Source organism: Orbicella faveolata, unplaced genomic scaffold, assembly GCF_042242905.1.
Source record: "Orbicella faveolata isolate gen_17 unplaced genomic scaffold, um_ofav_v1 contig_15, whole genome shotgun sequence".
Taxonomy (NCBI): Eukaryota; Metazoa; Cnidaria; class Anthozoa; order Scleractinia; family Merulinidae; genus Orbicella; species Orbicella faveolata.
The window spans coordinates 5,927,501-5,939,633 of NW_028301542.1; the positions used below are offsets into that span (position 1 = coordinate 5,927,501).

Sequence of the window (12,133 nt, forward strand, 5' to 3'; positions counted from 1 at the left end):
ACACTCAATTGAATTACTTGCAGTGACTTTCCTGGCCATTTTAAAGTGAACAGATATAAACTTGCGTTGACTAATCGTCGATGGATGTGTAAAAAAGGCAAAAGATTGACGATTACCGCTAACTTTGAGCAGCGGGAAAAAAAAATCTAGCCCCCTTAAATCTGCCTCTGAAATTACCTTGAGTTCTGAGGTTTTGGTTCCAAATAGATATGACCTTCAAAGAAGTTGACATTTTACAACGTTTAAGCTCGACTAGGGTCTTTATTTTTGTACTGGTCCCATTTATATGGTTTGGGTACCTGAGACAACCCTCCCCTCCCTCCCCGAGTTACCCTGGGAGAGTTAACTTTTCACTGTTGTTGAAAAGTCATACTGTTTATATGAATGCCCCTGAGATGTCTTGGGGGAGGGGCAAGACAACTTGTGTTTACCCTCACAGTGCCTCTCTCCACTAAGGTGTACAAATGGGGAGCGACAAACTTAATGCTGGGGGTAACCCTGGGATGGACTAGCATCCCATTCAAGGGGAGTAGAATTACTCCTAGTTGCTTCATCCTACAGAGACCGGGATATTTAGCTTGGTCCTGATGAGCCACTTGGCTCATAAGCAGACTTTACCCTTACTTCTTAAATAGGGTATCAAAGTTTTGGTCATGTCATTGAGGTCTTGACCATGGTAAGGGTTTTAGGAAGCAGGGAATCACACCCCTGGGTGTTAAGCTGGGACTGTCTCTTTCAAAAGGTGTCGTCAATTTGTGCTGAACCACAGTCTGGGACATACTTTAAAGTGGTACTATGATCAAATTTTTCCCCCTTGATTTTTTAGGTGTGTCACATAGAATTCCATGAAAGAATAAAAAGAACGTTTACCATTTGCAAATATCTGCATTACTTTCGGAGATATTTAAGCTTGAAAAATGTGTAAAATATGCAAATGAGATGACTGATGACATCATACACTCAACCCAATTTTATCTCAAGTATATAAATAGAGCTATCTTGGTCAATTTGAAGCGCAGACCATTGAAACTTGGTAGGCTAATACCTTTACAGGAAACACACCTACGGCTATAAAAAATTCTGTTCCCATGGCAACTAGCTCTTTTCCAGTCCCCACCCTTTTGATTTCAATATGTTAGTGATTTTCAGCTCACAAAACATTAAATGAGGCCACAAACTTGAGGTAACTTATTTATATGCTTGCTGAATCAAGCATATGAGGCACCATTTGCAAATATCAAAATGGAATGCCAAAGGTGGCCAGAAATGCCATTAATATTGGAGAGGTCTGGAACCCAGTATGTTGCCATGGTAACCAAACTGTTAAGCTCATATTGTGGACCACATTTAGTAGAATCTTACTGCAAAGAATCAAACATTTCTGATACAAATTGGCTGAGATATCTTTTTTCATCATATTTGATCAAAATTTGGTTGAGTGTATGACATCATCACTGGGCTAATTTGCATATTTTAAAAACTTGAATATATCTGAAACGAAAAGAGATATTTGAATATAGCAAACAACATTTTTCTTCTCACACAGGGTACTTGTTTCTATTTTAAAATGGATGCGATAGGAAAGATGCAATTTTTGTCATAGTACCACTTTAAGGAATGGAAATGATAAATCTTTAATAAAATTGTTGTTGAATATTTATGTACTAGGTGGTTCTTGTAATGCCTTCCATGGCTAATGAGAAAGAATCAAGATCAGATGAAAAGATTCCTCACAAGACGTACCAAGTACCATTTGACCTTGATTTCATTGAGGAATTTGTAGTAAAAACGGCAATTGAAGAGGGAATTTTTAGGTTATTGATCAACATGCATGAGCTGCAAAGTTTGGGATGTGAACAGTTGTTAAATAACACAGAACTACTTCAATCTCTGAGGAACTTTGACTTGATAGTAAATGAAGCTGCTTCTCCGTGTGCTGTGTTAGTTGCTGATCTTCTTGGTATTCCTTGGGTAGTAATATTGCCAGTATCTCCAAACATCCCAACAGTTCCATTTTTCCAGATACCACTTCCTGTGTCATATGTTCCATTACACATGACTGACTTAACTGGTAAAATGTCCTTTACAGATCGTCTTATGAATCTTGGAGCATATGTCTTTTCTTATTTGGGAACTTATGCTTTGTTAGCAATATATTTGAGCCCCCTCAAGAGCAAGTACAACATTATGCCTGAGAGAAGCTACTTTGAAGCTCTTGGAAATTTTGAACTGTTGATCATTGAAGCAGATTTTGCACTTGAGTATCCACAACCACTTCTGCCAGGTTTGCGTCATGTTTTGTTTTGTTCTAGAAAAATATTGTTCATGGCAATACATTCAATATCTCTTTTATTCAAATCGTAAATAGAGTAAAATATATAGTGCAGACATCGAAATGTACCTGAGGTCCATTCCTGGGGTATTTATTTGCTTTCTGTACCTGTCACCATTCTGAGTGGTGGGGAGCCCCAGGGTGTGGGGGGGGGGGGGTAGGGGAATTTTCCCATATATATGGGCTATATAGGTACATGCACGGATAGGGTGGGGTTTTTGACAATATAAATTGGATATCATTTTGGTAGCAAGTCAATTTTGCTCTTGGGAAAGTGAAAGTAGAAGTTAAGTCCACTGGGCAAGTGAAATTAGCCACAGGACTCTTGTGACTGTGAATGAAGATGTCAGCTTGCTAAATGATAATTTCCAGTCAGAAGCTATTTCAAGTAAGATTAGTTAACTATTGAGTTGAAAGCATGGATTAGTTAGGAATCCAAGCATACTTTGTTCACGTTTGTCCTCTGATTGGCATACTGGCTGCCACATCAGCATGTAATATTTCAGTGGGGGCAAGTGAAAACTGAAATTTACTAGTCCACTGGGCCAGAAGATTTCAAAATTTTTTTTTCCTTCCCTGGCATTGTGTTGCCAGTGTGATCCTAATTAGATAGGGTACCTGAATTGTATCAGCTAAAGTTGCAGTAAGAAAATCAGCCCAGCTCAATACAAAAAGCGCTTTTAAAACTGAAGTAATCCGTTAACCTCCATTGTTGAAGGAACACAATAAAACTGACCCATTTGTGCTATTCTTAGTTTTTGTTTTCCTCTGAATAGGGTGTCATTTTTGGTTTGTGCCTTATTACTACCAGGGTATCAATTTTCATTTGCTTCATCCTTAAATTAAGGGTCAGGGCTTAAGACCCTTTGCGGCACACACCTATCCAAAATTTGTGGGAGTACCTCCCCCCCTCCCCCTGGGAGGACAGCATAACAATCATTGGTTAATCTAGCTACCCTTTCCTTGCCCAACATCATATACTCCTGTATGAATGGTAAGTATAGCATCTCTCTGTAACTGTAAGCAAATGTGATATAGTTCAGTAACTCTCACTCCATGTATCTTGTGTCCACACAAGGTACAGCTGAATCTAAATTTTCACAAAGCTTCTACAAAGCTTCTCCATTATGTTAACATGGGTGTATTTGATTTGCAGGTCATGTTATGGTTGGTCCCATTACTGCACAGTCTAAACCCAGCCCACTCCCCCCTGATTTAGTAGATTTTATCAACAGTGCAGGAGGGAATGGATTCATTATTGCTTCTTTTGGGTCTTATGCACAAACAGTTATTTCCAAGGCAAAGATTGACATCTTGGCCTCAGCTTTCGGAAAGTTGAAGCAGAAAGTAGTATGGAAGCTCAAAGGTAACCATTTAACACTGTGATTTGCTTGCAAAGGCTATATTTTGTTTATATAATTACAGATATCATTTTGTTAAGAAAATCTCTTTTTCTTGTTTTGTGTAAAGGCTACATCCCTTCAGTTCTCAATGCCAATATCAAAGTAGTGTCATGGTTACCTCAGAATGATCTGTTGGCTCACAAGGATATCAAAGCTTTTGTCTCCCATGTGGGACAACACAGTCTCTATGAGTCAGCGTACCATGGTGTCCCTGTGGTGGCTTATCCTTTATTTGGAGATCAGCCTTCTAATGCTAAGAAAGCAGAGTACTTTGGACTTGGAATAGCTGTGGATCACCAAACTGTGAATGCCCAGCAACTTTTAGAGGCAATAGAGAGTGTTGTCAGTGAACCAAGGTATTGATAGCTTTGTGCTCTTTGTTTAAGCTTTAAGTGTATAACTATCAGGTTTTGTAGATTTCCCTGCTAATGCCTGCAGCTCACAAAGATGTTCTCAAAACATTTGAGTGTCCTTAACTTCTCACAGTGAAATCATTTTCAAATATTTCAAACCTCATTTCTAGATTTAAAACCAAGGCCATGCACATTTCTCAACTGATGAAAGACAGTCCAAGGACCCCGTTGGAGAAAACTGGTGACTGGATAGAGTATGTACTCAGACATGGTGGAGCCCGGCACCTCAGAGCTCAAGTGTTTAACATGCCTTGGTATCAGTACTACTTACTTGACGTCATGGCTCTTCTTGTTGTTTTGGTGACATTGGTTGTCATGGTGATAAGATTGGCATGTAGATGCATATGTCGAGTGTGCTTTCGACAGAGTAACAACAAAACTAAGAAGGAGTGAACTGTTTTTAGTTCAAAATTTTTAGAAAATGTATGACTCATTTGTTTGTGTCATATCATTTCAGCCATCTTAAGCATTTTTGTCTTTAAGTTGCTGAGTGAAATTTTTGAAAATTGAGCAACTGCAGCTTACCATGTGAAAATGTCGAGATGCTTGTCATCTCGCTTAGGGGCATAAATTAGGGATTCTGGTCTCACGTATGGTGATTAGGACCAAAGCCACTAGCCCTCAAGGTGATTCATCGTCACCCAGATTGGTCTCCTTTATGCGTTTAATTCAATTTCTCCAACGATCATCCACAAACTTTTCACATAGGAGTTCCTCCAAACCATCAGGCTTTTTTTGCTCTATCTATCTAGCTTTTCTTGTTGCTGCAGTGATATTGGTGTCATGGTGATACGATTGACATGTAGATGTTTGTGACGTGTGTGTTGCTGACAGAATACCGAGTAACAACAAAATTTAGATGGAGTGAGCTATTTTAAGTTGAATTATTTGTTATTTAGGACTGTAGACCTCATTATCTTGTTATTCATAAACCACGATGTAATCAGCAGAATCAGGGAAAACAAAACCAGAGCTTAGTTTATTCAAACTAAAGTTTCGATGTAGGTAGTAGATATATGTATAAAATTTTAGATTAGATAGATTTTTTTCCATTTTTCTGTCCTCGATAAGCTCTGCTATACCCTGCCTTACAGTCAGCTCGTTAATACAGTTACCTTGTTGTTACAGCCACTTCTTTTGTCCCGGCGAAACACCCATACATTTTCTTATAGGAAAACCCCATTTTTAGTGTGGCCACCCTGTCAATAAGGCCAACGGCCACATTCTGAAATCCTAACCTGTATAATATTTTCTAATTATACCCCGTTTGCACGGCCACTCAAACTAGTTATGATCATCATTTGATTGTCAAAGGATGGACGTTCTGTTTCATCTTCAGACAACTGTGAAGACAGTTTTGCATTTCTGGCAGAAGGGATGTCGGCCATTACTTTGGAAACAATGTCTGTCAAAATATTTGCTTTGTAAACATTAGCACATACGTCAGCAGCGTACACCCATGGGCAAATAGTAGACGCTGAATTAACAAATCAGAGCGCACGCTTTGCTTTAGTTATGTTATAAACTGTATGTAGTGATTGATGTTTCAATTTTTAAACAATTATTGGATGAGGTTTTTGTGATATCCAGAATAATCAAGGTCGAGGTAGGGGTTACCAGCCGAAGCCGAAGGATGAGGCTGATAACCCTTACTGAGACCTTGATTATTCTGGATATCACAAAACCCAATGTAATAAGTGTTTTATTATACATTGAATGAAAAAAATGGAAGTCATGTTTTAGCTTCTTCACTGGTGGCAAGCAACACAAAGCGCACAAACTTGACATGATTACCCATGACCTTGAATGTCCTTGACATGATTATTGTATAATCTGTAGAGATGACGTCACAGGCGCTGATTTCGAAAATTCACTGTACGCTTTCCGCCAATCAGAAAAGAGATAGTGAGTTCAATGTGTAATAATAAGAATTATCTGTACAATGTACTCCGGATGCTTATCATAGAGAGCAGTTGCTAAGAAGTGCAGTTGTGATATATCTGTTTTAAGACGCTACTCAATTTGGACCAGTCATGATATTTGACCCTATTCATTCTGGTTATCTAACTGGAATAGCAGAGCCATACCACCTATTAGAACAACGTGGTGGTCCGGCTTTCCGTCCCAAGTTCAGGATGCATGAGTTCGGCCATTTTGCCAACGACGAGGTGATGGATTATGTGGACATTTCAGTGCGATCTAAACAAAGGGATGGTAAGAAAAGGCGCGAAAATTTGCCGCGCGATTACTCGATTTAAATCAGGCCGCAGAAAAATTCCCCTTTTTGAGCCCTGAAAAATACCACTTAAAACGGAATAGACTTGATTACCAGCCGCTGTTCAGGAAAGGAGCCCGCACCAGTTGACCGGACTCGAGAGACCTGCGGGAATTGAACCTGAAAATAGAGTGTTTCTTATATCATTATTTCTTCGAGTGCACCCTTAAAGATACTTTGACAGCTTAAAATGGCGGCGTTTCGTCATCAACACCCTATGTGAGACCAGAATCCTTGATTTATACTCCTAAGCGATACGAGAACCATCCCCGACCTTTTCATACGGAAGTCCCATCCCAGGAGGTTAAGTAACACTTGATTTAAAGAATGGCCAAATCAAACAATCAAATCTTGTTTTCCTCGTCATTTCTTAGGAAGTTGTCGTTACTTTTTCACGTAAATAACAAACTCAGACTTTAAAATGAATTGCCTCTCACAACCAACGTGTTTTCCAGTTCAAACAGCACAAACCGTTCTGAAATCACTCAGATATAACGGAAAGTGAAATCAATTCCAAAGAGCCTTCTACTTCGGTACAGATATCTAACGAGACAAACTGACCTTGAAATACATCACTTTTAGCTCGTAGAGATAAACGATCTGGTAAAATAAAACCGGAGGCTTTTAAATTTGTATTGCACAGTGTACAAGGAAAAGCCCTGAAACTCCGAAACCCCCCTGAATGAATCCCTCTGTAATGAAGGTCTCCAGAAAGGGGGTGGGAGGGTACAGTGTTCCCTTGATCCCTTGAAAAGTTTACTCTTTCCCTCTTGTTCCCTATTAATAAATTCTATGGCTCCTTAACTTTTTCTGTTAAAGTTCCCGTAATAGTGAGATATCTCTTGTTCCCTCGAATTAATCCCCAAAATATTCCTTGTTCCCTTGAAATAAATGATCATGCTCCCTCGTTCCTCAAAACCCCTGGGAGGCCCTCCTCCTAAATGAATCGCTCTGTAATCGCAACTATTTAGGGGATTTCTTTGCTGCTTCCTTTGAAGATCTGTTTAAGATGCTTTTTCTCTTGTTTTTCAGCACTACAAGAAATCTATTATTGATTCATTTGACCAGCATCCCGATGCTAACTTCTTATTACTTCTGGAGGAAGATCTCGATGTGTCCGTAGATATTCTCAGCTACTTCAAACAGCTTTTGCCGGTCTACGAAAACGACGAAAGTGTCTACTGTATATCAGCTTGGAACGATCAGGTAAGAATGAAACCAGTTTGACTGGATCTTAAACCTGCTTGTACAGTCGTCTTTTTTTTCATGCTTAGTGTCGTTCGGCACTCAAGGGACGAATGAGACTGGACCCGACAAATCCATAGTGACGACATAACTTTACTTTACCTGCGCGTCAAAGTCAATAAATAGGTCCGCAGTGCGTACACGTCATTATTTTTTGAAGTTGTAAACACTATGCTATTGTATGTGACATAGTTTACGTGACCATGGTGTGAGTAATTTATATACAATAGGCCGACGAGGCGTATATGTGGCTACTGCGCCTTTGTAAGCATCGTGAAGATTTCCCCGTTCAGTTACTGAAGGAAGTAATTAAAAGGCGAGAGATGATGCCACAATAAATGGGCAGGTAGTTTGACCTGCTAATGCAATATAGAGGATACAGTGATCTGTTGTTAATCCTGGACCTGTACTAATTTGCACTTCAGGGTTATGATCATGTCTGTAATGACCCCGCCATGATGTACAGAGTAGACACCATGCCAGGTTTAGGATGGCATGTGCTTCCATCAGCTTTCATCAGTTGTAACCTTATATTCATTAGAGTCCTATTCTAGCAAGTTTTTATTGTATGGCGGCGTAAGCTTGACCATGGATGGGATGCTAGTCCATCACAGAAGATCTCCCAGCATTTTTACAAGTTGTTCCAAAAAGTGTCTGGTACTCATTTCTAATACAAGGTAGTTTTGACGCGCTGCTTGTGACAGTGAAATTTCTGTTACACACAGAGGGTGACACATAAAACTTAGGTTATTACAAATACAGTATGCCTGTAAGGCGTAGATCTAAGTTAAATGGTGACCGATCTCTAAAACAACGAGTGCCGAGGACTCAAGCTTCTAGAGGGGGCCCTTGGGAGGTACTTCCACATATAAGCTGTATGGGTATGTGCCCTGTGAAGGGGATGGTTTTCGGCAGTTTAGTCTGGGGTAGGGTGTAGAAATTAGACAGTTTCGCAGGGTATAATTTACCAGGAAAGTGGCCAGTGTATAAATAACTTAGTCTAGAACTAAGAAACTAGAAATTAAAACTCAAAAGTGACTTTGTAAGATATTTGCAAGTTACTGCATGGAAAATAACTAGTCTGGGATGGAGTAGGGGCTTTTGGTGTCTAGTCTAGAATGGGGTTGCAAAATCAAGCTGATCATGGTCTAGGATAGGATAAGGGTTTCCCAGCGGTACACCCTCATGCTTCCCGAGGTTATGGTTTGGATTTTAACTTCCTAAAGTGCCTTTTCCTGGGTTTCTGAGATATTCTGAAAAATCTGACTGATTTCCGTAAAACGGTAGAAACCGGTACGGATCCGCGCCTGGCCTGCAAAAAATTTATTGTTTGAATTCTTTCAGGGTGTTGAGTCGCAAGCTGTTTAAAAATGAACAAGATGCGAAATGGCCGAAACCAGACGAATTTATCGACTGGGACATTTGGATGAGGGCGTCATTCAACAGAAAGGGACGCAAATGTATTATACCGAATATCTCTCGTACTTATCACTTTGGAGGCAAGGGGCTCAATGTCGGTGGTGTTATGCAAGCCCTCTACTTTGAGAAACACACCCTCAACGCAGAACCGCACGTTAAACTGGACGTGGAAAAGATGTACAAAGACAACTACGAGAAGGAAATCGAGAACCTTCTTAGGTGAGTCGAGAGGGACTGGAAAACAGAGTAGCGCGCTAGAGCGTCTGGGATTGTGTTAGTAGAGAGCAAGTTGGCGTATGGTTGGTTAGGGTACACAATTTCACTTTTGAGGGGGGGCTTTTGGTAGTATAATATGTGAGTCTATATGCCTAGGGCTCTGTCCACACTGGAGAAATTTAAAAACACAATAGTCGCCGGTCATTTTGGATTTATTTTTTTAGGAAAACTCGATCAGGGAAATCATATGATTAACGTGACGCCATCGTTTACTAAAAGCTTCTTTTTAAATGTTTTCCGTCCACATTAAAACGCAAAGCTGGCGTTTTCAAATTCTTCTGGTTTGAAGAATGATTTTGAAAGTTCCGTTTTCGTGACGGATTAGTGTGGGTGGTAGGCCTAACCGTAGAGATAAAGCTGCGTTTTCAAATTTCTCCGGCGTAGTGTGGACGCGCTGCCTAAGTCCCTACTATAAGCTCATAAAATTGCTTCAATATACTAAATGGTTTCCTTGCCACAGTAATGATTGTTGTACACCTCTGTTCTCTTTAATAGCAGAGCCACAATATTGGATGTCTCTCAGATCTCTTGCTTAAAGATAAAAGACTTAATTCCTGACACGCAGGATGGATTGTTCGTGTTCTATATTAGAATGGATGCGATTGCTGATTTCATTACTTGGAAATACTTAGCAACCTGCCTGCGCATGTGGGATTTGGATGCCAGGGGATTCCACAACGGCATGTGGAGATTTTGGCTCAAGAAAAATCACGTGATAGTAGTAGGGTGTCCGGCATCAAAGTACTGCACTCACAAACCAGAGAATTTACAACCTCTTTATATTCCAGAGACGGTTAAAAGACCAATGGACGACGAATGAGTCCCGACCTTGGTTTTTAGTTTTACTTTAATTTGGGTTCAATGTCTTTCAGAATAAATGCAAAGAAAATCTAAGAGATCAATGAAATCTCCACGCGAGAAAACAATGTGATTTTCCAAGCTAGAGGGCGGCCTTCCCCTTTGGAAACAGTATCTTATGAAATTTGAAAAACAACGAAAAATTCCCTCTTGTAGTAAACGTACGTAAACCGAATGCAAGCCTACGAACAAAAAAATATACATTTTTTTCCTCCTGTAGAGATTGTTCCGTATTTTGTCGTTGAAGTATTTTCACTGAAATTTGATGACAGTGCAAGTCGAGTGTTTTACCAACAACCGCGAAAAACAATAGTAAACTTGGTAGACAACTGACTACGTCATTCTACTTACGTAACTTCACGTGCGACAGAGACACACATAAATGCGGCTTGTCACAGCTACCTGGCGGTCGCTTAGTAGACTCTGCCAACACACACAGACCAGCTATGAGAAAATGGCAAAACTGATCGTGAATGAAAAGCGAGCAAAACATTTGTTGCAGATTCCTGTTCAGGCAAAAGGTCGCTGTAGCAGTGCATCCGACATCCCTGAGGATTCACCAAAAGAGACAACACCTCAGATTCCCCAACGACCATGGAGCGAATCTGATCTGACAGAGGCGAACGCACAGAGTAAGGCTACATTGAGTCGCCGAGGCCATTTCCAAACGTTATGCAACTTGAACGAGCGTTTCAACGACTTTGGCAGTACCCGGAGGCTGACGGAACAAGCCAAGGATTTGTCCGAGGAAGAAATACGGTCCCAGGGGATAGACGTCTTCAAACCACTGGATTCCTATGAAATCTTGTTCGGCAAAATGAAGATTACTAACAACGAAACTTCAAGTGAGCATTGTGACGGACAGTAACTATCACCTCATAGAAATCGTGAGCGATTAATAATGTTTGTGTTAGTAGAATTCTGGCTAAAATTTCCTTTTAATGATAATTTCAATTATTTCTCCACGTTGTATTAAATTTCAAGCCTTCAAAAAGTCGCGCAGAGTGACTTGAAATCATTTGCAGTTGTATACGCGCGCATCAGTTTTTCAACAATTTTGATATTTTAACGTCAACAAGCCGTAAATGCCCTTTTTCAATCTTCTCAGGAAATTAATTATCCATTTGTTTCTAAAATTTATGCTGAAACTTCGGAAAAACGAGAAAACGTGGCCATTTCGTGGACGACCTGAGACACTGCACTCTTTTCAATAATAGTGCAGGGTAGCTTAGCCAATCAGATTTTAGCATGCATTCGCATTAGTATAATGAGTAGAATTCTGATAAGAGTTCTTAAGCTTACCGAAAATGCTGTATAACAAATACTATGAAATACTTTGTACGTAAAACACTTATATAATGTGTATGAACTTGCTCGAAAAACAGTAAAATTTCTGTCTTCTCATAACGAGAGTTCTAACTGGGAAACGCTGAATTGACCAAAAGGTAATATCCATGCAGGTCAAATGTAAAGCCTGTTTTCCCTCTGTCGATCTGAAAATTCCGTTGGTTCAAACATTGCTGTTCTCGCCAGTCAAGGCTGCAAGAGCTTAGCTTATGCATGTCTTAAGTGCTACACTGATTGAACTATTTACTGTGATAGGATTATGAAAGACAAGACCGGTTACGTGCAAATTTATTAACAAAATCCAAACCCTTGAATGTCAGGGGTTTGCTTTTCCTTGTGCACACAAATGTTTCACTGAATGAGGTCAGGGGCGGATCCAGGATTTTTCTTTGGAGGGGTGCACCATTAAGGAATGGCGCAACCGACTGGTGAAGTAAACAGATTCTAAAAGCGGATATGAAGAAGAAGGCTCCATCTCAGGCGGGGGGAGGGGGGGGGGGGGTAGGGAGCAGTACGCAGCCCCTGCACCCTCCCCCTAGATCCGCCCCTGGAGGTAATGACTAAA

At 40.2% G+C, this 12,133-nt stretch overlaps 2 protein-coding genes across 2 annotated transcripts in view; both read left to right on the top strand.

Moving 5' to 3' along the window:
* Nucleotides 1–6,131, top strand: part of LOC149113255 (UDP-glucuronosyltransferase 2A2-like) — a 7,300-nt gene extending 1,169 nt beyond the window's left edge. Inside the window, exons 2-5 of the mRNA XM_089288137.1 lie at nt 1,669–2,284; nt 3,489–3,698; nt 3,803–4,091; nt 4,259–6,131. Coding sequence (XP_089144263.1) covers nt 1,669–2,284; nt 3,489–3,698; nt 3,803–4,091; nt 4,259–4,541 — 1,398 coding nt within the window. The 3' untranslated portion in view covers nt 4,542–6,131. The remainder of the gene's footprint in view (nt 1–1,668; nt 2,285–3,488; nt 3,699–3,802; nt 4,092–4,258) is intronic.
* Nucleotides 6,132–7,455: 1,324 nt separating this feature from the next.
* On the top strand, nt 7,456–11,628 carry LOC149113256 (protein O-linked-mannose beta-1,2-N-acetylglucosaminyltransferase 1-like). Its single transcript, XM_089288141.1, has 4 exons — nt 7,456–7,629; nt 8,094–8,161; nt 9,013–9,306; nt 9,859–11,628. Exons 2-4 carry the CDS (start codon nt 8,124–8,126, stop codon nt 10,181–10,183), a joined length of 657 nt encoding a protein of 218 aa, XP_089144267.1. The 5' UTR covers nt 7,456–7,629; nt 8,094–8,123; the 3' UTR covers nt 10,184–11,628.
* The last annotated feature ends 505 nt before the right edge of the window (nt 11,629–12,133 follow it).

Bases quoted from the DNA above. Each gene is read 5' to 3' on its own strand.
- LOC149113256 (XM_089288141.1), top strand. From the start codon at position 8,124: ATGATGTACAGAGTAGACACCATGCCAGGTTTAGGATG. The intron at 8,162-9,012 runs GCATGTGCTTCC...GAATTCTTTCAG, and splicing joins ACCATGCCAGGTTTAGGATG to GGTGTTGAGTCGCAAGCTGT. The intron at 9,307-9,858 runs GTGAGTCGAGAG...TCTCTTTAATAG, and splicing joins GAAATCGAGAACCTTCTTAG to CAGAGCCACAATATTGGATG.